This window comes from Tetrao urogallus, assembly GCF_951394365.1.
Source record: "Tetrao urogallus genome assembly, contig: scaffold_150, whole genome shotgun sequence".
Lineage (NCBI taxonomy): Eukaryota > Metazoa > Chordata > Aves > Galliformes > Phasianidae > Tetrao > Tetrao urogallus.
This window is the reverse complement of record NW_027639003.1, coordinates 1,370-28,996: the sequence shown is the minus strand read 5'-3', so window position 1 is coordinate 28,996 and position 27,627 is coordinate 1,370. Positions and strand designations below refer to the sequence as shown.

At 54.6% G+C, this 27,627-nt stretch overlaps 1 protein-coding gene across 1 annotated transcript; it reads left to right on the top strand.

Annotated features, from left to right (window-relative positions):
• Positions 1–8,332: 8,332 nt before the first annotated feature.
• Positions 8,333–26,983, top strand: LOC306957578 (ubiquitin-like modifier-activating enzyme 1; the record flags this gene model as incomplete). Its single annotated transcript, XM_079551064.1, has 6 exons — positions 8,333–8,388; positions 14,385–14,553; positions 16,078–16,212; positions 18,297–18,407; positions 26,657–26,743; positions 26,851–26,983. Coding segments are annotated over 6 exons (691 nt in total), but the record flags the coding sequence as incomplete, so codon positions are not given.
• Positions 26,984–27,627: the final 644 nt, after the last annotated feature.

The following is a 27,627-nucleotide window of genomic DNA, read 5'->3' as shown; positions in this document are numbered from 1 at the left end:
TTGTCACCGTGGGGTGCCCTGCTGGGTGTCCCCATTGTCACCCTTGGGTGCCATGTTGGGTGTCCCCATTGGGTGTTCCCATTGAGTGTCCCCCTTGGGTGCCCCATTAGTTGTCCCCATTGTCACCCTTGGGTGCTCAGTTGAGTGTCCCCTGTGTCACCCTTGGGTATCCCCATTGTCACCCTTGGGTGCCATGTTGGGTGTCCCCATTGGATGCCCCACTGGATGTCCCCATTGTTACCCATGGGTGCCTTGCTGGGTGTCTTTTGTGTCACCCTTGGGTGTCCCCATTGTCACCCTTGGGTGTCCAGTTGAGTGTCCTTTGTGTCACCCTCGGATGTCCCCATTGGGTGCCCTGCTGGGTGTCCCCATTGTCACCCATTGGTGCCCTGTTGAGCGTCCTTTGTGTCACCCATTGGGTGTCCCCATCATCACCCTTGGGTGCCATGTTGGGTGTCCCCATTGGGTGCCTGCTGGGTGTCCTTTGTGTCACCCTTGGGTGCCCGGTTGGGTGTCCCCGTTGTCACCCATGAGTGCCATGTTGGGTGTCCCTATTGGGTGTCCCCATTGAGTGTCACCCTTGGGTGCCGGGCTGGGTGTCCCCATTGTCACCCTTGGGTGCCGGGTTGAGTGTCCTTTGTGTCACCCTTGGGTGTCCCCATTGTCACCCTTGGGTGCCGCGTTGTCCCCACAGATGTCCAGCTCCCCGCTGTCGAAGAAGCGCCGCGTGTCCGGGTCACCTCAGCGCCTCAGTGCCACCAGCGTCCCCAGCACCGCCAGCCCCGCCAACGTGAGTGTCCCCATTGTCCCCATTGTCACCATTGTCCCCATTGTCCCCATTGTCACCCATTGTCACCCATTGTCACCCATTGTCCCCATTGTCCCCATTGTCCCCATTGTCATCCATTGTCCCCATTGTCCCCATTGTCCCCATTGTCCCCATTGTCACCCATTGTCACCGTTGTCACCCATTGTCAACCATTGTCAACCATTGTCACCCATTGTCATCATTGTCACCCATTGTCACCATTGTCACCCATTGCCACCATTGCCACCCATTGCCACCCATTGCCACCCATTGTCATCCATTGTCCCCATTGTCCCATTGTCCCCATTGTCCCCATTGTCCCCATTGTCACCATTGTCACCATTGTCCCCATTGTCACCCATTGTCACCCATTGTCACCCATTGTCACCCATTGTCACCATTGTCACCCATTGTCACCCATTGTCACCCATTGTCCCCATTGTCACCCGTTGTCACCCGTTGTCACCCGTTGTCACCATTGTCACCCGTTGTCACCATTGTCACCCATTGTCACCCATTGTCACCCATTGTCCCCATTGTCACCCATTGTCCCCATTGTCCCCATTGTCACCCATTGTCACCATTGTCCCCATTGTCCCCATTGTCACCCATTGTCACCATTGTCCCCATTGTCACCCATTGTCCCCATTGTCACCCATTGTCACCATTGTCACCATTGTCCCCCATTGTCCCCCATTGTCCCCATTGTCACCCATTGTCACCCATTGTCACCCATTGTCCCCATGGTCACCATTGTCACCCGTTGTCACCCGTTGTCACCCGTTGTCACCATTGTCACCCATTGTCACCCATTGTCACCATTGTCCCCATTGTCCCCATTGTCCCCATTGTCACCCATTGTCACCATTGTCACCCATTGTCACCATTGTCACCATTGTCACCATTGTCACCATTGTCACCCATTGTCACCCATTGTCACCCATTGTCACCATTGTCCCCCATTGTCCCCCATTGTCCCCCATTGTCACCCATTGTCACCCATTGTCCCCATGGTCACCATGGTCACCCGTTGTCACCCGTTGTCACCATTGTCACCCATTGTCACCCATTTTCCCCATTGTCCCCATTGTCCCCATTGTCCCCATTGTCACCCGTTGTCACCCGTTGTCACCCGTTGTCACCATTGTCACCCATTGTCACCATTGTCACCATTGTCACCCATTGTCACCATTGTCACCATTGTCACCATTGTCACCATTGTCACCCATTGTCACCATTGTCACCGTTGTCACCCGTTGTCACCATTGTCACCCATTGTCACCATGGTCACCCGTTGTCACCCGTTGTCACCATTGTCACCCATTGTCCCCATTGTCCCCATTGTCACCGTTGTCCCCCGTTGTCCCCCGTTGTCCCCCGTTGTCACCCATTGTCACCCATTGTCACCCATTGTCACCCATTGTCACCATTGTCACCATTGTCACCCATTGTCACCGTTGTCACCGTTGTCACCCGTTGTCACCCATTGTCACCATTGTCACCATTGTCACCCATTGTCCCCATTGTCACCCATTGTCACCCGCTGCCACCCAATGGCTGTCCGTGTCACCCAGTGTCACCCAATGTCCCTCCATTGTCACCCAGTGTTCTTCCATTGTCACCCAATGTCCCTCCATTGTCACCCAGTGTTCTTCCATTGTCACCCAATGTCCCTTCATTGTCACCCAGTGTCTGTTCACTGTCACCCAATGTCCGTCCATGTCACCCATTGTCACCCAGTGTCCCTCCATTGTCACCCACTGTCCCTTCATTGTCACCCATTGTCACCCAGTGTCCCTTTCATTGTCACCCAATGTCCCTTCAATGTCACCCATTGTCACCCAGTGTCCCTTCGCTGTCACCAATGTCCCTTCATTGTCACCCATTGTCACCCAGCGTTCCTTCATTGTCACCAATGTCCCTCCATTGTCACCCAGTGTCCATCCGTGTCACCCAATGTCCCTCCATTGTCACCCAATGTCCCTCATTGTCACCCAATGTCCGTCCATTGTCACCCAATGTCCATCTGTGTCACCCAATGTCCCTCCATTGTCACCCAATGTCCCTCATTGTCACCCAATGTCCCTCATTGTCACCCAATGTCCGTCCATTGTCACCCAATGTCCATCTGTGTCACCCAATGTCCCTCCATTGTCACCCAATGTCCTTCCATTGTCACCCAATGTCCCTCCATTGTCACCAATGTTCCTCCATTGTCACCCATTGTCACCCAGTGTTCCTTCATTGTCACCAACATCCCTCCATTGTCACCCAATGTCCCCCCATTGTCACCAATGTCCCTCCATTGTCACCTATTGACACCCAGTGTTCCTTCATTGTCACCAACGTCCCTTCATTGTCACCAATGTCCCTCCATTGTCACCCAATGTCCCTCCATTGTCACCAATGTCCCTCCATTGTCACCCAATGTCCCCCCATTGTCACCAATGTCCCTCCATTGTCACCTATTGTCACCCAGTGTTCCTCCATTGTCACCAACATCCCTCCATTGTCACCAATGTCCCTTCATTGTCACCAATGTCCCTCCATTGTCACCCAACGTCCCTCCATTGTCACCCAGTGTCCCTCATTGTCACCCAATGTCCCTCATTGTCACCCAATGTCCTTCCATTGTCACCAATGTCCCTCCATTGTCACCCAATGTCCCTCCATTGTCACCAATGTCCCCCCATTGTCACCAATGTCCCTCCATTGTCACCCATTGTCACCCAGTGTTCCTCCATTGTCACCCAATGTCCCTCCATTGTCACCCAATGTCCCTCCATTGTCACCCAACGTCCCTCCATTGTCACCCAATGTCCCTTCATTGTCACCCAATGTCCCTCATTGTCACCCAATGTCCTTCCATTGTCACCAATGTCCCTCCATTGTCACCCAATGTCCCTCCATTGTCACCAATGTCCCCCCATTGTCACCAATGTCCCTCCATTGTCACCCATTGTCACCCAGTGTTCCTTCATTGTCACCAATGTCCCTCCATTGTCACCCAATGTCCCTCCATTGTCACCAATGTCCCCCCATTGTCACCAATGTCCCCCCATTGTCACCAATGTCCCTCCATTGTCACCCATTGTCACCCAGTGTTCCTCCATTGTCACCCAATGTCCCTCCATTGTCACCCAATGTCCCTCCATTGTCACCCAACGTCCCTCCATTGTCACCCAGTGTCCCTTCATTGTCACCCAATGTCCCTCATTGTCACCCAATGTCCTTCCATTGTCACCAATGTCCCTCCATTGTCACCCAATGTCCCTCCATTGTCACCAATGTCCCCCCATTGTCACCAATGTCCCTCCATTGTCACCCATTGTCACCCAGTGTTCCTTCATTGTCACCAATGTCCCTCCATTGTCACCCAATGTCCCTCCATTGTCACCAATGTCCCTCCATTGTCACCAATGTCCCCCCATTGTCACCAATGTCCCTCCATTGTCACCCAGTGTCCCTTCATTGTCACCCAACGTGCCTCCATTGTCACCCAGTGTCCCTTCATTGTCACCCATTGTCACCCAATCTCCTTCCATTGTCACCAATGTCCCTCCATTGTCACCCAATGTCCCTCCATTGCCACCCAGTGTCTCTCCGTTGTCACCCAATGTCCATCTGTGTCACCCAATGTCCCTCCATTGTCACCCAATGTCCCTCCATTGTCACCAATGTCCCTCCATTGTCACCCATTGTCACCCAGTGTTCCTTCATTGTCACCAATGTCCCCCCATTGTCACCCAATGTCCCCCCATTGTCACCAATGTCCCTCCATTGTCACCCAGTGTCCCTCATTGTCACCCATTGTCACCCAATGTCCCCCCATTGTCACCAATGTCCCTCCATTGTCACCCAATGTCCCCCCATTGTCACCAATGTCCCTCCATTGTCACCCAATGTCCCCCCATTGTCACCAATGTCCCTCCATTGTCACCCAATGTCCCTCCATTGCCACCCAGTGTCCCTTCATTGTCACCCATTGTCTCAGTGTCACCCATTGTCACCCTGCATTGACCCCATTATTACGCCACTGACCCCATGATGTCCCCACTGACCCCATGATGTCCCCACTGACCCCATGATGTCCCCACTGACCCCACAACGTCCCCATGTCCCCGTTGACCCATAATGTCCCCATTGGCCCCATTACAAACCCACTGATTCTATAATGTCCCCCCTGACCCCATAAAGTCCCCATTGACCCCAATACCTTTATTGACCCCATAACGTCCCCACTGACCGTATAATGTTCCTATTGACCCCACAACATTCCCTCTGACCCCATACAGTCCCCATTGACCCCATAATGTCCTCTCTGACCCCATAAAGTCCCCATTGACCCCTCTGACCCCACAACGTCCCTTCTGCCCCTATAAAGTCCCTGTTGACCCATAATGTCCCCATTGACCCCATAACGTCCCCATTGACCCTATAAAGCCCCCATTGACCCCATAACGTCACTTCTGACCCCATAATGTCCCCATTGACCCCATAATGTCCCCATTGACCCCATAATGTCTTCTCTGACCCTATAAAGTTTCCATAGACCCCGTAACATTTTGTCTGACCCCATAATGTCCCCATTGGCCCCATAATGTCCCCACTGACCCTATAATGTCCCCATTGACCCCACAACGTCCCTACTGATCCCATTGACCCCATAATGTCCCTACTGGCCCTATGATGTCCCCTTTGACCCCACAATGTCCCTTCTGACCCTATAAAGTCCCCAGTGTCTCCATAATATCTACTCTGTCCCCATAATGTCCCCATTGACCCCGTAATGTCCCCAATGACCCCATAAAGTCCCCATTGACCCCATAACGTCCCCACTGACCCCATAATGTCCCCATTGACCCCATGAGGTCTTCTCTGACCCTATAAAGTCCCCAGTGTCCTCATAACATCTACTCTGACCCCATAAAGTCCTCATTGACCCCATAACGTCCCCAATGACCCCACTGACCCCATAAAGTCCCGTCTGCCCCTATAATGTCCCCATTGACCCTACTGACCCCACAACGTCCCCTCTGACCCCATAAAGTCCCCGCTGACCCCATAATGTCCCCATTGACCCCACAACGTCCCTTCTGCCCCTATAATGTCCCCATTGACCCCATAAAGTCCCCATTGACCCCATAAAGTCCCCATTGACCCCATAATGCCTTCTCTAACCCCATAACATCCCCATTGACCCCATAAGTCCCCATTGACCCCATAAGTCCCCATTGACCCCATAAGACCCCATAACATCCCTGTTGACCCCATAAGTCCCCACTGAACCCATAACGTCCCAATTGACCCCACTGACCCCATAACGTCTGCATTGACCCCATAATGTCTTTCTGACCCCATAATGTCCCCACTGACCCCATTGACCCCACTGACCCTATAAGTCCCCACTGACCCCATTAAGTCCCCATTGACCCCATTGACCCCATAACATCCCCATTGACCCCATAAGTTCCCGTTGACCCCATAAGTCCCTATTGACCCCACTGACCCCATAAGTCCCCACTGACCCCATTAAGTCCCCATTGACCCCATTGACCCCATAACATCCCCATTGACCCCATAAGTCCCCGTTGACCCCATAAGTCCCCATTGACCCCACTGACCCCATAAGTCCCCATTGACCCCATAACATCCCCGTTGACCCCATAAGTCCCCGTTGACCCCATAAGTCCCTGTTGGCCCCATAAGTCCCTGTTGGCCCCATAAGTCCCCGTTGACCCCATAATGACCCCACTGACCCCATAAGTCCCCATTGACCCCATAACATCTCCATTGACCCCATAAGTCCCCATTGACCCCATTGACCCCATTGACCCCATAATGTACCCTCTGACCCCAGTGACCCCACTGACCCCATAAGTCCCCATTGACCCCATTGACCCGATAATGTCCCCACTGACCCCACTGACCCCATTGACCCCATAAGTCCTCACTGATCCCATTGTCCTCACTGACCCCAAAATGTTCCTCTGACCCCATAAGTCCCTATTGACCCCACTGACCCCATTAAGTCCCCATTGACCCCATTAAGTCCCCATTGACCCCACTGACCCCATAACATCCCCATTGACCCCATAAGTCCCCGTTGACCCCATAATGACCCCATTGACCCCATTGACCCCATTGACCCCATAATATTCCCTGTGACCCCACTGACCCCATAACGTCCCCATTGACCCCATAATGTCCCCACTGACCCCATTGGCCCCAGTGACCCCATAATGTCCCCATTGACCCCATAAGTCCCCACTGACCCCATAACGTCTCCATTGACCCCATAATGTCCCCATTGACCCCATAAGTCCCCGCTGACCCCATTGACCCCATAACATCCCCATTGACCCCATAAGACCCCATAACATCCCCGTTGACCCCACAAGTCCCCGTTGACCCCATTGACCCCACTGACCCCATAAGTCCCCATTGACCCCACTGACCCCATAAGTCCCCATTGACCCCATTGACCCCACTGACCCCATAATGTCTCCATTGACCCCACAATGTCCCTCTGACCCCATAAGTCCCCATTGATCCCATAAGTCCCCATTGACCCCATAAGACCCCATAACATCCCCGTTGACCCCATAAGTCCCCATTGACCCCATAATGACCCCACTGACCCCATAAGTCCCCATTGACCCCATAACATCTCCATTGACCCCATAAGTCCCCGTTGACCCCATAATGACCCCATTGACCCCATAAGTCCCCATTGACCCCATAAGTCCCCATTGACCCCATAACATCCCCATTGACCCCATAAGTCCCCATTGACCCCATAACATCCCCATTGACCCCATAAGTCCCCATTGACCCCATTGACCCCACTGACCCCATAATGTCTCCATTGACCCCACAATGTCCCTCTGACCCCATAAGTCCCCATTGATCCCATAAGTCCCCATTGACCCCATAAGACCCCATAACATCCCCGTTGACCCCATAAGTCCCCATTGACCCCATAATGACCCCACTGACCCCATAAGTCCCCATTGACCCCATAACATCTCCATTGACCCCATAAGTCCCCGTTGACCCCATAATGACCCCATTGGCCCCATAAGTCCCCATTGACCCCATAAGTCCCCATTGACCCCATAACATCCCCATTGACCCCATAAGTCCCCATTGACCCCATAACATCCCCAGTGACCCCATAATGTCCCCATTGACCCCATAAGTCCCCACTGACCCCATAACATCTCCATTGACCCCATAATGTCCCCATTGACCCCATAAGACCCCATAACATCCCCGTTGACCCCATAACGTTTCCATTGACCCCACTGACCCCATAACGTCTCCATTGACCCCACTGACCCCATAACGTCTCCATTGACCCCACAATGTCCCTCTGACCCCATAAGTCCCCATTGACCCCATAAGTCCCCACTGACCCCACTGACCCCACTGCCCCCCACGCCCCCTGTGCCGCCCCAAAGCCCCGCTGACCCCATAACCGCGGGCCGCGACCCCATAACTGTGTGCTGACCCCAAAAGGGAATGGCGAGGAACGGCGGCGAGGCGGAGATCGATGAGGGGCTCTACTCCAGGCAGCTGTGAGTCTGCGGGGCTTATGGGGTTTTTGTGGGGTTTTGTGGGGTCTTTGTAGGGTTTGGGGTTTTTGTGGGGTTTTTATGGGGTTTTATGGGATTATGGGGTTTTCTGTTGTGGTTGTGGGGTTTTATGGGGGGATTTTGGGGCCTGAACTGCAGGCGGCTGTGAGTGGGGCCTTGTGGGGTTTTGTGGGGTTTTTATGGGGTTTTGTGGTTTTTTTGTGGGGTTTTTATGGGGTTTTATGGGGTCTTTATGGGGTCTTTGTAGGGTTTGTGGGGTTTTGGGCTGAGTTTGGGGTTTTTATGGGGTTTTATGGGGTCTTTGTGGGGTTTTATGGGGGGATTTTTGGGGCTGAACTCCAGGCGGCTGTGAGTGGGGCCTTGTGGGGTTCTGTGGGGTTAGTGGGGTTTTTGTGGGGTTTTTATGGGGTTTGTGTGGTTTTGGGCTGAGTTTGGGGCTTTTATGGGGTTTTATGGGGTCTTTGTGGCGTTTTTATGGGGTTTGTGGGGTTTTGGGCTGAGTTTGGGGTTTTTATGGGGTTTTATGGGGTCTTTGTGGGGTTTTTATGGGGTTTGTGTGGTTTTGGGCTGAGTTTGGGGTTTTTATGGGGTTTTATGGGGTCTTTGTGGGGTTTTTATGGGGTTTGTGTGGTTTTGGGCTGAGTTTGGGGTTTTTATGGGGTTTTATGGGGTCTTTGTGGGGTTTTATGGGGGGGATTTTTGGGGCTGAACTGCAGGCAGCTGTGAGTGGGGCCTTGTGGGGTCTCTGTGGGGTTCTGTGGGGTTTTTGTGGGGTTTTGTGGGGTTTGGGGTTTTTGTGGGGTTTTTATGGGGTTTTATGGGATTATGGGGTTTTCTGTTGCGGTTGTGGGTTTTTATGGGGGGATTTTGGGGCCTGAACTCCAGGCGGCTGTGAGTGGGGCCTTGTGGGGTTCTGTGGGGTTTTTATGGGGTTTTATGGGGTGTGGGGTTTCTGTAGGGGTTTTGTGGGGTTTCTGTGGGGTTTGGGGTTATTATAGGGTTATTATGGGGTTTTATGGGGTTTTATGGGGTTTTGGGCTGAGTTTGGTGTTTTCTTTTGGGGTTTTGGGGTTTTATGGGGCAACTTTTTGGGCTGAACTGCAGGCGGCTGTGAGTGGGGCCTTGTGGGGTTCTGTGGGGTTTTGTGGGGTTTGGGGTTTCTGTGGGGTCTCTGTGGGGTTCTGTGGGGTTTTTGTGGGGTTTGGGGTTTTTGTGGGGTGTTTGTGGGGTTTTTGTGGGGTTTTATGGGATTTTGGTGCTTTCTGTTGTGGTTGTGGGGTTTTATGGGGGGATTTTGGGGCCTGAACTGCAGGCGGCTGTGAGTGGGGCCTTGTGGGGTTTTGTGGGGTTTTTATGGGGTTTTGTGGTTTTTTTGTGGGGTTTTTATGGGGTTTTATGGGGTCTTTGTGGGGTTTTTATGGGGTTTGTGGGGTTTTGGGCTGAGTTTGGGGTTTTTATGGGGTTTTATGGGGTCTTTGTGGGGTTTTATGGGGGGATTTTTGGGGCCTGAACTGCAGGCGGCTGTGAGTGGGGCCTTGTGGGGTTTTGTGGGGTTTTGTGGGGTTTGGGGTTTCTGTGGGGTCTCTGTGGGGTTCTGTGGGGTTTTTGTGGGGTTTGGGGTTTTTGTGGGGTTTTTATGGGGTCTTTGTGGGGTTTTATGGGATTATGGGGTTTTCTGTTGTGGTTTTGGGGTTTTATGGGGAGATTTTTAGGGCTGAACTCCAGGCGGCTGTGAGTGGGGCCTTGTGAGGTTCTGTGGGGTTTTGTGGGGTTTTTGTGGGGTTTTTATGGGGTTTGTGGGGTTTTGGGCTGAGTTTGGGGTTTTTATGGGGTTTTATGGGGTCTTTGTGGGTTTTTGTGGGGTTTGTGGGGTTTTGGGCTGTGTTTGGGGTTTTTATGGGGTTTTATGGGGTCTTTGTGGGTTTTTATGGGGTTTGTGGGGTTTTGGGCTGAGTTTGGGGTTTTTATGGGGTTTTATGGGGTCTTTGTGGGGTTTTTATGGGGTTTGTGTGGTTTTGGGCTGAGTTTGGGGCTTTTATGGGGTTTTATGGGGTCTTTATGGGGTCTTTGTAGGGTTTGTGGGGTTTTGGGCTGAGTTTGGGGTTTTTATGGGGTTTTATGGGGTCTTTGTGGGGTTTTATGGGGGGATTTTTGGGGCTGAACTCCAAACAGCTGTGAGCGGGGCCTTGTGGGTTCTGTGGGGTTCTGTGGGGTTTTGTGGGCTTAATGGGGTTGTTTTGTGGGATTTAGGGTTTTTATGGGGTCTTTATGGGGTTTTGTGGGGTTTTGTGGCTTTTTTGGCTGAGTTTGGGGTTTTCTTTTGGGGTTTTGGGGTTTTATGGGGGGATTTTGGGGCCTGAACTCCAGGTAGCTGTGAGTGGGGCCTTGTGGGGTTCTGTCGGTTTTTGTGGGGTTTTTGTGGGGTTTTTGTGGGGTTTTTGTGAGGTTTTTGTGGGTTTTTTGTGGGATTTGGGGTTTTTATGGCGTCTCTGTGGGGTTTTATGGGGTCTTTGTGGGATTTTGTGGGTTTTTGGGGTGAGTTTGGGGTTTTCTTTCGGGTTTTGGGGTTTTATGGGGGGATTTTTGGGGCTGAACTTCAGGTAGCTGTGAGTGGGGCCTTGTGGGGTTCTGTGGGGTTTTTATGTGGTTTGGGGTTTCTGTGGGGTTTTTATGGGGTTTTGTGGGTTTTATGGCATTTTTTTGTGGGGTTTAGGGTCTTTATGGGGTCTTTATGGGGTCTTTATGGGGTCTTTATGGGGTCTTTATGGGGTCTTTATGGGGTTTTGGGCTGAGTTTGGTGTTTTCTGTTGCGGTTTTGGGGTTTTCTGGGGGGATTTTTGGGGCTGAACTCCAGGCAGCTGTGAGTGGGGCCTTGTGGGGTTCTGTGAGTTTTTGTGGGGTTTTTGTGGGGTTTTTGTGGGGTTTTTGTGGGGTTTTTGTGGGGTTTTTGTGAGGTTTTTATGGGGTTTTTGTGGGGTTTTGGGGTTTTTATGGGGTCTCTGTGGGGTTTTATGGGGTCTTTGTGGGGTTTTTATGGGGTTTGTGGGGTTTTGGGCTGAGTTTGGGGCTTTTATGGGGTTTTATGGGGTCTTTGTGGGGTTTTTATGGGGTTTGTGGGGTTTTGGGCTGAGTTTGGGGTTTTTATGGGGTTTTATGGGGTCTTTGTGGGTTTTTATGGGGTTTGTGGGGTTTTGGGCTGAGTTTGGGGTTTTTATGGGGTTTTATGGGGTCTTTGTGGGGTTTTTATGGGGTTTGTGGGGTTTTGGGCTGAGTTTGGGGCTTTTATGGGGTTTTATGGGGTCTTTGTGGGGTTTTATGGGGTTTGTGGGGTTTTGGGCTGAGTTTGGGGCTTTTATGGGCTTTTATGGGGTCTTTGTGGGGTTTTTATGGGGTTTGTGGGGTTTTGGGCTGAGTTTGGGGTTTTTATGGGGTTTTATGGGGTCTTTGTGGGGTTTTTATGGGGTTTGTGGGGTTTTGGGCTGAGTTTGGGGTTTTTATGGGGTTTTATGGGGTCTTTGTGGGTTTTTATGGGGTTTGTGGGGTTTTGGGCTGAGTTTGGGGCTTTTATGGGGTTTTATGGGGTCTTTGTGGGGTTTTTGTGGGGTTTGTGGGGTTTTGGGCTGAGTTTGGGGTTTTTATGGGGTTTTATGGGGTCTTTGTGGGGTTTTTATGGGGTTTGTGGGGTTTTGGGCTGAGTTTGGGGTTTTTATGGGGTTTTATGGGGTCTTTGTGGGGTTTTATGGGGGCATTTTTGGGGCTGAACTCCAGGTAGCTGTGAGTGGGGCCTTGTGGGGTCTCTGTGGGGTTCTGTGGGGTTTTTGTGGGGTTTGGGGTTTTTGTGGGGTTTTTATGGGGTTTTATGGGATTATGGGGTTTTCTGTTGCGGTTGTGGGGTTTTATGAGTGGGGCCTTGTGGGGTTCTGTGGGGTTTCTGTAGGGGTTTTATGGGGTTTTATGGGGTTTGGGGTTTTTGTGGGGTTTTTATGGGGTTTTGTGGGGTCTTTATGGGGTTTGGGGCTGAATTTAGGGATTTCTTTGGGTTGTGGGGTTTTATTGGGGGGATTTTTGGGCCTGAACTCCAGGTGTGATTGGGGTTCTATGGGGCTTTGTGGGGTCTTACGGGGTTTAATGGGGTCTTTATGGGGTCTCTTTGGGGTTTGGGGTTTCTATGGGGTTTTTGTGGGGTTCTGTGGGGCTTTGTGGGGCTTTGTGGTGTCTTATGGGGTTTAATGGGGTCTTTATGGGGTCTTTATGGGGTTTTAAGGGGTCTTTATGGGGTTTTATGGGGTTCTATGGGGTCTCTTTGGGGTTTGGGATTTCTATGGGGTTTTTGTGGGGTTTTTGTGGGGTTCTGTGGGGCTTTGTGGAGTCTTATGGGGTCTTATGGGGTATTTATGGGGTCTTTATGGGGTTTTATGGGGTCTCTGTGGGTTTGGGGTTCCTATGGGGTTCTATGGGGTCTTTATGGGGTCTTTATGGGGTCTTTATGGGGTCTTCATGGGGCTTTATGGGGTCTTTATGGGTCTCTGTGGGTTAGGGGTTTCTATGGGGTTCTGTGGGTCTTTGTGGGGTTTAATGGGGTCTTTATGGGGTTTTATATGGTTCTATGGGGTCTTTATGGGGTTCTATGGGGTCTTTATGGGGTTCCTATGGGGTTCTGTGGGGTCTCTGTGGGTTTGGGGTTCCTATGGGGTTCTGTGGGGTCTTTATGGGGTTCTGTGGGGTCTCTGTGGGTTTGGGGTTCTATGGGGTCTTTATGGGGTCTTTATGGGGTCTTATTGGGTCTTTATGGGGTCTTTATGGGGTTGATGGCTGTTAATGAGCTGTTAATTAGCTGTTAATGGCTGTTGATGGCTGTTGATGGCTGTTGATGGCTGTTGATGGCTGTTGATGGCTGTTGATGGCTGTTGATGGCTGTTGATGGCTGTTAATTGGCTGTTAATGAGCTGTTGATGGCTGTTAATGGTTGTTAATGAGCTGTTAATGGCTGTTAATGGCTGTTGATGGCTGTTAATGGTTGTTAATGAGCTGTTAATGGCTGTTAATGGCTGTTGATGGCTGTTAATGGTTGTTAATGAGCTGTTGATGGCTGTTAATGGCTGTTAATGGCTGTTAATGGCTGTTGATGGCTGTTAATGGCTGTTAATGAGCTGTTGATGGCTGTTAATGAGCTGTTAATGGCTGTTAATGGCTGTTAATGGCTGTTGATGGCTGTTAATGGCTATTAATGAGCTGTTAATGGCCGTTGATGGCCGTTGATGGCCGTTGATGGCCGTTGATGGCCGTTGATGGCTGTTAATGGCTGTTAATGGCTATTAATGAGCTGTTAATGGCTATTAATGAGCTGTTAATGGCTGTTGATGGCTGTTGATGGCTGTTAATGGCTGTTAATGGCTGTTAATGGCTGTTGATGGCTGTTGATGGCTGTTGATGGCTGTTGATGGCTATTAATGAGCTGTTAATGGCTGTTGATGGCTGTTGATGGCTGTTGATGGCTGTTGATGGCTGTTAATGGCTGTTGATGGCTGTTAATGGCTGTTGATGGCTGTTAATGAGCTGTTAATGGCTGTTAATGGCTGTTAATGGCTTTTAATGGCTGTTGATGGCTGTTGATGGCTGTTGATGGCTGTTGATGGCTGTTGATGGCTATTAATGAGCTGTTAATGGCTGTTGATGGCTGTTGATGGCTGTTGATGGCTGTTGATGGCTGTTAATGGCTGTTGATGGCTGTTAATGGCTGTTGATGGCTGTTAATGAGCTGTTAATGGCTGTTAATGGCTGTTGATGGCTGTTGATGGCTGTTAATGGCTGTTGATGGCTGTTAATGGCTATTAATGAGCTGTTAATGGCTGTTAATGGCTGTTAATGGCTGTTGATGGCAGTTAATGGCTATTAATGAGCTGTTGATGGCTGTTAATGGCTGTTAATGGCTGTTGATGGCTATTAATGAGCTGTTAATGGCTGTTAATTGCCCTCAGGTACGTGCTGGGCCACGAGGCCATGCGGCGCATGCAGACGTGCAGCGTTTTGGTGTCGGGGCTGCGGGGGCTGGGGGTGGAGGTGGCCAAAAACCTGGTGCTGGGCGGCGTCAAAGCCGTCACCCTGCACGACACGCAGCCCGCGGCGTGGGCAGACCTGGCCTCACAGGTGGGTCGTTAGTTAATTAGTCCTTAATTAGTCATTAATTGATCGGTAATTGATCTGTAATGGAGGTGTTATGGGGTGGTTTGGAAGGCTTTGGGGGGCATTTATGGGGTGAAATCCATCACCCTGCATGACACACAGCCCGCGGCCTGGGCAGACCTGGCCTCACAGGTGGGTCATTAGTTAATTAGTCCTTAATTGATCGTTAATTGGTCATTAATTGATCCATAATGAGCCATGGGGGGTGTTATGGGGTGTTATGGGTGGTTATGGGGGGGATTTATGGGGTGAAATCCATCACCCTGCACGACACGCAGCCCGCGGCATGGGCAGACCTGGCCTCACAGGTGGGTCGTTAGTTAATTAGTCCTTAACTAGTTATTAATTGGATGGTAATTGATCCATAATGAGCCACTGGGGTGTAATGGGGTGTTATGGGGTGTTATGGGTTGTTATGTGGGGGATTTATGGGGTGAAATCCGTCACCCTGCACGACACACAGCCCGCGGCATGGGCAGACCTGGCCTCACAGGTGGGTCGTTAGTTAATTAGCCATTAATTGGTTGGTAATTGATCCATAATGAGTCACGGGGGGTGTTATGGGGTGGTTATGGGTGGTTATGGGGGGCATTTATGGGGTGAAATCCATCACCCTGCACGACACGCAGCCTGCAGCGTGGCAGGACCTGGCCTCACAGGTGGGTCATTAGTTAATTAGTCCATAATTGATCGTTAATTAGTCATTAATTGGTTGGTAATTGATCTGTAATGGAGGTGTTATGGGGTGTTATGGGGTGTTTTGGAGGGCTTTGGGGGGCATTTATGGGGTGAAATCCATCACCCTGCACGACACGCAGCCTGCGGCCTGGGCAGACCTGGCCTCACAGGTGGGTCATTAATTAATTGATCGTTAATTAGTCATTAATTGGTCGGTAATTGATCCATAATGAGCCATGGGGGGTGTTATGGGGTGTTATGGGGTGTTACGGGGTGATTTGGGGGATTTATGGGGTGAAATCCGTCACCCTGCACGACCCGCAGCCCGCGGCCTGGGCCGACCTGTCCTCACAGGTAGGTCGTTAGTTAATTAGTCCTTAATTAGCCATTAATTGGTTGGTAATTGATCCATAATGAGTCACGGGGGGTGTTATGGGGTGGTTATGGGTGGTTATGGGGGGCATTTATGGGGTGAAATCCATCACCCTGCACGACACGCAGCCTGCAGCGTGGCAGGACCTGTCCCCACAGGTGGGTTGTTAGTTAATTAGTCGTTAATTAGCTGTTAATTGATCGGTAATGGAGCCATGAGGGATGTTATGGGGTGTTACGGGGTGGTTTGGGGTGGTTTGGGGGGGATTTATGGGGTGAAATCCATCCCTCTGCCCAACCTCCAGCCGGCAGCCTGGGCCAACCTGTCCTCACGGGTGGGCCGTGAGTTAATGAGCGGTTAATGAGCCGTTAATGAGCCGTTAATGAGCGGTTAATGAGCGGTTAATGAGCTGTTAATAGCTGCCCTGTTGCCCCCAGTTTTACCTGCGCGAGGCCGACGTGGGGCAGAACCGCGCCGAGGCGACGCTGCCGCGCCTGGCGGAGCTCAACGCCTACGTGGGGGTCAGCAGCTGCACCGAGCCCCTGAGTGAGGAGCTGCTGCTGCCCTTCCAGGTACCACAGCCGCCCCATAGCTGCCCCATAGCTGCCCCATAGCTGCCCCATAGCGACCCCACAACTGCCCCATAGCGACCCCATAGTGACCCCACAGCTGCCGCATAGCAACCCCATAGCCACCCCATAGAGACCCCATAGCAGCTGCACAGAGCCACTGAGTGAGGAGCTGCTGCTGCCCTTCCAGGTACCACAGCACTGCCCCATAGCTGCCCCACAGCTGCCCCATAGCAACGCCACAACTGCCCCACAGCCACCCCATAGGGACCCCATAGCGACCCCACAACCGCCCCATAGCAATCCCACAACCGCCCCATAGCCACCCCATAGGGACCCCATAGCGACCCCACAACCGCCCCATAGCGACCCCACAACTGCCCCACAACTGCCCCATAGCCACCCCATAGCAGCTGCACTGAGCCACTGAGCGAGGAGCTGCTGCTGCCCTTCCAGGTACCACAGCTGCCCCACAGCTGCCCCATAGCGTGAGCCCACAGTATGACCCCATAGAGACCCCATAGGGACCCCATAGCTGCCCCATAGCAGCTGCATGGAGCCGCTGAGTGAGGAGGGCCTGCAGCCCTTCCAGGTACCAGAAACCCCATGGAGACCCCATAGGGACCCCACAATGTGACCCCATAGCTGCCCCATAGAGTGACCCCATAGAGTGACCCCATAGCTGCCCCACATGGCGACCCCATAGAGTGACCCCATAGCTGCCCCATAGAGTGACCCCATGGAGTGACCCCATAGCTGCCCCACAGGGCAACCCCATAGAGTGACCCCATAGCTGCCCCACAGGGCAACCCCATAGAGTGACCCCATAGAGTGACCCCATAGCTGCCCCACATGGCGACCCCATAGAGTGACTCCATAGCTGCCCCACAGGGCAACCCCATAGAGTGACCCCATAGCTGCCCCATAGGGCGACCCCATAGAGTGACCCCATAGCTGCCCTATAGGGTGACCCCATAGACTAACCCCATAGCTGTCCCACAGGGCGACCCCATAGAGTGACCCCATAGCTGCCCCATAGGGCGACCCCCAGTGCTGCCCCACGTCTGACCCCAAATCCGAGACTCCCAAGCCCACATCCTGACCCTAAATCAGGGACCCCACCCCCATAACCCCACAGCTGACCCCAAACCCCATAACCCCCATCTGACCCCAACCCCTGACCCCACCCCCATAACCCCCGTCTGACCCCGAGCCCCATAACCCCCATCTGACCCCAGATCCTGACCCCAAACCCCATAACCCCCGTCTGACCCCAAATCCTGACCCCATAACCCCATCTAACCCCAAACCCCATAACCCCCATTTGACCCCTAATCCTGACCCCAAACCCTATAACCCCCAGCTGACCCCAAACCCCATAACCCCCATCTGACCCCAGATCCTGACCCCAAACCCCATAACCCCCATCTGACCCCAAGCCCCATAACCCCCATCTGACTGCAAACCCCATAACCCCCAGCTGACCCCAAACCCTGACCCCAAACCCCATAGCCCCCATCTGACCCCAGCCCTATTAATTAGCACTAATTAATGGTTAATTGCAGGTGGTGGTGCTGACCCCAATCCCTGACCCCATAATTCCTTCCAGCCGATCCTTCTGACCCCAAACCCTGACCCCAAACCCCATAACCCCTATTTGACCCCAAATCCTGACCCCAAGCCCTATAACCCCCATCTGACCCCAACCCTATTAATTAGTACTAATTAATTAATAACTGCAGGTGGTGGTGCTGACCCCAATCCCAATCCCTGACCCCAAACCCTGCAACCCCAAACCCCATAACCCCCATCTGACCCCAAATCCTGACCCCAAACCCCATGACCCCCATCTGACCCCAACCCTATTAATTAGCACTAATTAATGATTAATTGCAGGAGGTGGTGCTGACCCCAATCCCAATCCCTGACCCCATAATTCCTTCCAGCCGCTCCTTCTGACCCCAAACCCAGTCCCTATTAACCACTCTTCCTTACTGCCCCGACCCCCGTTGCCGTTAATTACCCGTTAATTGCCGTTAATTACCCGTTAATTGCCGTTAATTGCCGCTAATTGCCGCTGATTGCAGGTGGTGGTGCTGACCAACTCCCCCCTGGAGGAGCAGCTGTGGGTCGGCGATTTCTGCCATCGCCGCGGGATCCAGCTGGTGGTGGCCGACACCAGGGGGCTCTTCGGGTCCGTGGGGACCCCAAAAGAGGGGGGGGCGACCCCACAGATCCCCCATAGGCACCCCACAAACCCCACAGATCCCTATGGAAACCCCCAGACCCCATAAATCCCCTATGGAAACCCCCAGACCCCACAGATCCCGATGGAAACCCCCAGACCCCATAAATCCCCTATGGAAACCCCCAGACCCCACAAATCCCCTATGGAAACCCCCAGACCCCACAGATCCCGATGGAAACCCCCAGACCCCATAAATCCCCTATGGAAACCCCCAGACCCCACAGATCCCTATGGAAACCCCCAGACCCCATAAATCCCCTATGGAAACCCCCAGACCCCACAAATCCCGATGGAAACCCCCAGACCCCACAGATCCCGATGGAAACCCCCAGACCCCATAAATCCCCTATGGAAACCCCCAGACCCCACAGATCCCGATGGAAACCCCCAGACCCCACAAATCCCCTATGGAAACCCCCAGACCCCACAGATCCCGATGGAAACCCCCAGACCCCATAAATCCCCTATGGAAACCCCCAGACCCCACAAATCCCCTATGGAAACCCCCAGACCCCACAGATCCCTATGGAAACCCCCAGACCCCATAAATCCCCTATGGAAACCCCCAGACCCCATAAATCCCCTATGGAAACCCCCAGACCCCACAGATCCCTATGGAAACCCCCAGACCCCATAAATCCCCTATGGAAACCCCCAGACCCCACAGATCCCTATGGAGACCCCCAGACCCCACAGATCCCCCCCCCACACCCCACAAACCCCACAAATTCCCTATGGAAACCCAGACCCCACAAATCCCCCATAGGCACCCCACAAATTCCTTATGGAAACCCCCAGACCCCACAAATCCCCTATAGAAACCCCCAGACCCCACAGATCCCCTACGGAAACCCCCAGACCCCATAAATCCCCAATGTAAACCTCCAGACCCCACAGATCCCCTATGGAAACCCCCAGACCCCACAGATCCCCTACGGAAACCCCCAGACCCCACAAATCCCCTATAGAAACCCCCAGACCCCACAGATCCCCTATGGAAGCCCCCAGACCCCACAGATCCCCTATGGAAACCCCCAGATCCCATAAATCCCCTATGGAAACCCCCAGACCCCATAAATCCCCTATGGAAACCCCCAGACCCCACAGATCCCCTATGGAAACCCCCAGACCCCACAGATCCCCTATGGAAACCCAGACCCCACAGATCCCCCATAAGCAACCCACAAATCCTCTATGGAAACCCAGACCCTACAAATCCCTTATGGAAACCCCCAGACCCTGTTTTGCCCCTCAGACCCCACAAATCCCCCATAGGCACCCCACAAACCCCACAAATCCCTATGGAAACCCCCAGACCCCACAAATCCCCTATGGAAACCCCCAGACCCCATTTTACTCCCAAACCCCACAAATCCCCCATAGGAAGCCCAAAACCCTACAAATTCCCCATAGTTGCTCTCAGACCCCACAGATCCCCCATAAGGCCCCACAAATCCCCTATAGAAACCCCCCGACCTCATTTTGCCCCCCATACCTCACAAATCCCCTGGGGAAACCCCCAGACCCCACAAATCCCCCATAGGCACCCCACAAATCCCCTATAGAAACCCCCAGGCCCCATAAGTCCCCTATGGAAAGCCCCAGACCCCACAAATCCCCTATGGAAACCCGCAGACCCCACAGATCCCTATGGAAACCCCCAGACCCCATAAATCCCCTATGGAAACCCCCAGACCCCACAGATCCCTATGGAAACCTCCAGATCCCATAAATCCCCTATGGAAACCCCCAGACCCCATAAATCCCCTATGGAAACCCCCAGACCCCACAGATCCCTATGGAAACCCCCAGACCCCATAAATCCCCTATGGAAACCCCCAGACCCCATAAATCCCCTATGGAAACCCCCAGACCCCACAGATCCCCTATGGAAACCCCCAGACCCCACAGATCCCCCATAGGCACCCCACAAACCCCACAGATCCCTATGGAAACCCAGACCCCACAAATCCCCCATAGGCACCCCACAAATTCCTTATGGAAACCCCCAGACCCCACAAATCCCCTATAGAAACCCCCAGACCCCACAGATCCCCTACGGAAACCCCCAGACCCCATAAATCCCCAATGTAAACCTCCAGACCCCACAGATCCCCTACGGAAACCCCCAGACCCCATAAATCCCCAATGTAAACCTCCAGACCCCACAGATCCCCTATGGAAACCCCGAGACCCCACAGATCCCCTATGGAAACCCCCAGACCCCACAGATCCCCTACGGAAACCCCCAGACCCCATAAATGCCCAATGTAAACCTCCAGACCCCACAGATCCCCTATGGAAACCCCCAGACCCCATAAATCCCCTATGGAAGCCCCCAGACCCCACAGATCCCCTATGGAAACCCCACAAACCCCACAGATCCCCTATGGAAACCCCCAGACCCCACAGATCCCTATGAAAGCCCCCAGACCCCACAGATCCCTATAGAAACCCCCAGACCCCATAAATCCCCTATGGAAGCCCCTAGACCCCACAGATCCCTATGGAAACCCCCAGATCCCATAAATCCCCTATGGAAACCCCCAGATCCCATAAATCCCCTATGGAAGCCCCCAGACCCCACAGATCCCCTATGGAAACCCCCAGATCCCATAAATCCCCTATGGAAACCCCCAGACCCCACAAATCCCCTATAGAAACCCCCAGACCCCACAGATCCCCTATGGAAACCCCCAGACCCCATAAATCCCTTATGGAAACCCCCAGACCCCACAGATCCCTATGGCAACCCCCAGACCCCACAGATCCCCTATGGAAGCCCCCAGACCCCACAGATCCCCTATGGAAACCCCCAGACCTCATAAATCCCCTATGGAAACCCCCAGACCCCACAGATCCCTATGGAAACCCCCAGACCCCATAAATCCCCTATGGAAACCCCCAGACCCCACAGATCCCCCATAGGCACCCCACAAACCCCACAAATCCCCTATAGAAACCCCCAGACCCCACAGATCCCCTATGGAAACCCCCAGACCCCATAAATCCCCTATGGAAACCCCCAGACCCCATAAATCCCCTATGGAAACCCCCAGATCCCATAAATCCCCTATGGAAACCCCCAGACCCCACAGATCCCCTATGGAAACCCCCAGACCCCATAAATCCCCTATGGAAACCCCCAGACCCCACAGATCCCCTATGGAAACCCCCAGACCCCACAGATCCCCTATGGAAACCCAGACCCCACAGATCCCCCATAAGCACCCCACAAATCCTCTATGGAAACCCAGACCCTACAAATCCCTTATGGAAACCCCCAGACCCTGTTTTGCCCCTCAGACCCCACAAATCCCCCATAGGCACCCCACAAACCCCACAAATCCCTATGGAAACCCCCAGACCCCACAAATCCCCTATGGAAACCCCCAGACCCCACAGATCCCCTATGGAACCCCCAGACCCCACAAATCCCCTATAGAAACCCCCAGACCCCACAAATCCCCTATAGAAACCCCCAGACCCCACAGATCCCCTATGGAAACCCCCAGACCCCACAGATCCCCTATGGAAACCCCCAGATCCCATAAATCCCCTATGGAAACCCCCAGACCCCACAGATCCCCTATGGAAACCCCCAGACCCCACAAATCCCCTATGGAAACCCCCAGACCCCACAGATCCCCCATAAGCACCCCACAAATCCTCTATGGAAACCCAGACCCTACAAATCCCTTATGGAAACCCCCAGACCCTGTTTTGCCCCTCAGACCCCACAAATCCCCCATAGGCACCCCACAAACCCCACAAATCCCTATGGAAACCCCCAGACCCCACAAATCCCCTATGGAAACCCCCAGACCCCATTTTACTCCCAAACCCCACAAATCCCCCATAGGAAGCCCAAAACCCTACAAATTCCCCATAGTTGCTCTCAGACCCCACAGATCCCCCATAAGGCCCCACAAATCCCCTATAGAAACCCCCCGACCTCATTTTGCCCCCCATACCTCACAAATCCCCTGGGGAAACCCCCAGACCCCACAAATCCCCCATAGGCACCCCACAAATCCCCTATAGAAACCCCCAGGCCCCATAAGTCCCCTATGGAAACCCCCAGACCCCACAAATCCCCTATGGAAACCCGCAGACCCCACAGATCCCTATGGAAACCCCCAGACCCCATAAATCCCCTATGGAAACCCCCAGACCCCACAGATCCCTATGGAAACCTCCAGATCCCATAAATCCCCTATGGAAACCCCCAGACCCCATAAATCCCCTATGGAAACCCCCAGACCCCACAGATCCCTATGGAAACCCCCAGACCCCATAAATCCCCTATGGAAACCCCCAGACCCCATAAATCCCCTATGGAAACCCCCAGACCCCACAGATCCCCTATGGAAACCCCCAGACCCCACAGATCCCCCATAGGCACCCCACAAACCCCACAGATCCCTATGGAAACCCCCAGACCCCACAAATCCCCTATGGAAACCCCCAGACCCCACAAATCCCCCATAGGCACCCCACAAATCCCCTATAGAAACCCCCAGGTCCCCAAATCCCCTGTAGTTCCCCCAAATCCCCTATAGGGCCGCCCCAAATCCCCATAACCCCGCTGACCCTACAGGCAGCTCTTCTGCGACTTCGGGGATGACCTGGGGCTGACGGACCCCAAATCCCCCATATGGCCCCCCAAATCCCCTATAGGCCCCACCAAATCCCCTATAGTTCCCCCACACCCCTTATAGGGCCGCCCCCGATGCCCCATAACCCCTCTGCCCCCACAGGCCGCTCTTCTGCCACTTTAGGGACGTCCTGGTGGGGTCCCCACCCCAAATCCCCCATATGGCCCCCCAAATCCCCTATAGGCCCCCCCAAATCCCCTACAGGACCCCCAAATCCCCTATAGTTCCCCCACACCCCTTATAGGGCCGCCCCAATGCCCCATAACCGCTGTGCCCCACAGGCAGCTCTTCTGCGACTTCGGGGAGGACCTGGGGCTGACGGACCCCAAATCCCCCATATGGCCCCCCAAATCCCCTACAGGACCCCCACATCCCCTATAGATCTCCCACATCCCCTATAGGGCCGCCCCATACGCCATATAGGGCCGCCCCCCACGCCCCATAACCCTGCTGATCCCACAGGCAGCTCTTCTGCGACTTCGGGGACGACCTGGGGCTGACGGACCCCAAATCCCCCATAGTTCTCCCACTGTCACCCCCAAATCCCCTATAAGAGCCCTATGTCCCCTATAAGCCCCGCAAATCCCCTATAGTTCCCCCACACCCCTTATAGGGCCGCCCCCAATCCCCCATAACCCCTCTGCCCCACAGGCCGCTCTTCTGCCACTTTGGGGCGGACCTGGTGGTGACAGACCCCAAATCCCCCCTAGGATCTCCCCAGATCCCCCATAGTTCCCCTATTATCACCCCAAATCCCCTACAAGGCCCCTATATCCCTACGAACCACCCACACCCCTTATAGGGCCGCCCCCAATCCCCCATAACCCCACTGACCCACAGGCAGCTCTTCTGCGACTTCGGGGACGACCTGGTGGTGACGGACCCCAAATCCTCCATAGTTCCCCTATTATCCGCCCCAAATCCCCTATAGATCCCCCCCACCCCTTATAGGGCCGCCCCCAATGCCCCATAACCCCTCTGCCCCCACAGGCTGCTCTTGTGCCACTTTAGGGACGTCCTGGTGGGGTCCCCACCCCAAATCCCCCATATGGCCCCCCAAATCCCCTATAGGACCCCCAGATCCCCTATAGATCTCCCACATCCCTTATAGGGCCGCCCCACACGCTTTATAGGGCCGCCCCTGACGCCCCATAACCCTGCTGATCCCACAGGCCGCTCTTCTGCGACTTCAGGGATGACCTGGGGCTGACAGACCCTTAATGCCCCATATGGCCTCCCAAATCCCCTACAGGACCCCCACATCCCCTATAGGGCTGCCCCACACGCGTTATAGGGCCGCCCCAATGCCCCATAACCCCTCTGCCCCACAGGCCGCTCTTGTGCCACTTTAGGGACGTCCTGGTGGGGTCCCCACCCCAAATCCCCCATATGGCCCCCCAAATCCCCTATAGGGCCACCCGTAAAGCCTTATAGGGCCGCCCCAATGCCCCATAACTGCTGTGCCCCACAGGCAGCTCTTCTGCGACTTCGCGGACGAGCTGGTGGTGTCCCTACCCCAAACCCCATAAATCCCCCATGTGGGCCCCCCAAATCCCCTATAGATCCCCCCCACCCCTTATAGGGCCGCCCCCGATGCCCCATAACCCCTCTGCCCCCACAGGCCGCTCTTGTGCCACTTTAGGGACGTCCTGGTGGGGTCCCCACCCCAAATCCCCCATATGGCCCCCCAAATCCCCTATAGGCCCCCCCAAATCCCCTACAGGACCCCCAAATCCCCTATGGTTCCCCCACACCCCTTATAGGGCCGCCCCAATGCCCCATAACCCTGCTGATCCCACAGGCCGCTCTTCTGCGACTTCGTGGACGAGCTGGTGGTGTCCCTACCCCAAACCCCATAAATCCCCCATATGGGCCCCCCAAATCCCCTATAGATCCCCCCCACCCCTTATAGGGCCGCCCCCAATGCCCCATAACCCCTCTGCCCCACAGGCAGCTCTTCTGCGACTTCGGGGACGACCTGGGGCTGACGGACCCCAAATCCCCCATAGTTCTCCCACTGTCACCCCCAAATCCCCTATAAGAGCCCTATGTCCCCTATAAGCCCCGCAAATCCCCTATAGTTCCCCCACACCCCTTATAGGGCCGCCCCCAATCCCCCATAACCCCTCTGCCCCACAGGCCGCTCTTCTGCCACTTTGGGGCGGACCTGGTGGTGACAGACCCCAAATCCCCCCTAGGATCTCCCCAGATCCCCCATAGTTCCCCTATTATCACCCCAAATCCCCTACAAGGCCCCTATATCACTACGAACCACCCACACCCCTTATAGGGCCGCCCCCAATCCCCCATAACCCCACTGACCCACAGGCAGCTCTTCTGCGACTTCGGGGACGACCTGGTGGTGACGGACCCCAAATCCTCCATAGTTCCCCTATTATCAGCCCCAAATCCCCTATAGTTCCCCCACACCCCTTATAGGGCCGCCCCCAATGCCCCATAACCCCTCTGCCCCCACAGGCCGCTCTTGTGCCACATTAGGGACGTCCTGGTGGGGTCCCCACCCCAAATCCCCCATATGGCCCCCCAAATCCCCTGTAGGACCCCCAGATCCCCTATAGGACCCCCAAATCCCCTATAGGCCCCCCCAAATCCCCTACAGGACCCCCAAATCCCCTATGGTTCCCCCACACCCCTTATAGGGCCGCCCCAATGCCCCATAACCCTGCTGATCCCACAGGCAGCTCTTCTGCGACTTCGGGGACGACCTGGGGCTCACAAACCCTTAATCCCCCATATGGCCCCCCAAATCCCCTATAGGACCCCCAAATCCCCTATAGATCTCCCACATCCCTTATAGGGCCGCCCCACACGCCTTATAGGGCCGCCCCAATGCCCCATAACCGCTGTGCCCCACAGGCAGCTCTTCTGCGACTTCAGGGACGAGCTGGGGGCTGACAGACCCTTAATCCCCCATATGGCCCCCCAAATCCCCTATAGGACCCCCAAATCCCCCATATGGCCCCCCACATCCCCTATAGGGCCGCCCCACACCCCTTATAGGGCCGCCCCCGACACCCCATAACCGCTGTGCCCCACAGGCAGCTCTTCTGCGACTTTGGGGACGACCTGGTGGTGACGGACCCCAAATCCCCCATATGGCCCCCCACATCCCCTATAGGGCCACCCGTAATGCCTTATAGGGCCGCCCCAATGCCCCATAACCGCTGTGCCCCACAGGCAGCTCTTCTGCGACTTCAGGGACGACCTGGGGCTGACAGACCCTTAATCCCCCATATGGCCCCCCAAATCCCCTATAGGACCCCCAAATCCCCCATATGGCCCCCCACATCCCCTATAGGGCCGCCCCACACCCCTTATAGGGCCGCCCCAATGCCCCATAACCGCTGTGCCCCACAGGCAGCTCTTCTGCGACTTCGGGGACGACCTGGTGGTGACAGACCCCAAATCCCCCATATGGCCCCCCAAATCCCCTATAGGACCCCCAAATCCCCTATAGATCTCCCACATCCCTTATAGGGCCGCCCCTGACACCCCATAACCCTGCTGATCCCACAGGCAGCTCTTCTGCGACTTCGGGGACGACCTGGTGGTGACGGACCCCAACGGCGAGCAGCCGCTGAGCGCCATGGTGTCCATGGTCACCAAGGTCGGCCCGCCCCCCAGATCCCCTATAGGAGCCCTTATGGGGCCCAGCGCCGTGGGGTTTGGGGCCCGGCTGCCTGTGGGGCCGTTTGTAGGGTGGCTGTGCTGCAGGGCTGCCCGGGGGAGGTGACGTGCCTGGACGAGGCGAGGCACGGCTTCGAGAGCGGCGACTTCGTCACCTTCACCGAGGTGGAGGGCATGGAGGAGCTCAACGCCTGCGGCCCCGTCCAGATCCGCGTCCTCGGTGCGGCCCGGCAGCGGCGCGGCAAAGGGGGGACGGATGGGGGCGGCTGGGGGCTTTTGGGGCCATTTCGGGGGGGTTTGGGGCCTTTTGGGGTCATCTGGGGTCGCCTTTAGGACCTGAGTCCCTTTTGGGGTCATTTAGGGCCCCTTTGGGGTGTTTGCGGCCTTTTGGGGGCGGCTGGGGCCTTTTGGGGCCATTTTGGGGTAGTTTGGGGCCTTTTGGGATCATCTGGGGTCGCCTTTAGGACCTGAGTCCCTTTTGGGGTCATTTAGGGCCTTTTGGGGGCGGCTGGGGCCTTCTGGGGTCATTTGGGGCCTTTTGGGGCCCTTTTGGGGTGGTTTGGGGCCTTTTGGGGTCATCTGGGGCCTTCTGGGGTCATTTGGGGTCACCTTTAGGACCTGAGTCCCTTTTAGGGTCATTTAGGGCCCTTTTGGGGTCATTTAGGGCCTTTTGGGGGCGGCTGGGGCCTTCTGGGGTCATTTGGGGCCTTTTGGGGCCCTTTTGGGGTGGTTTGGGGCCTTTTGGGGTCATCTGGGGCCTTCTGGGGTCATTTGGGGTCACCTTTAGGACCTGAGTCCCTTTTGGGGTCATCTGGGGCCCTTTTGGGGTGTTTGGGGCCTTTTGGGGCCATTTGGGGCCTTATG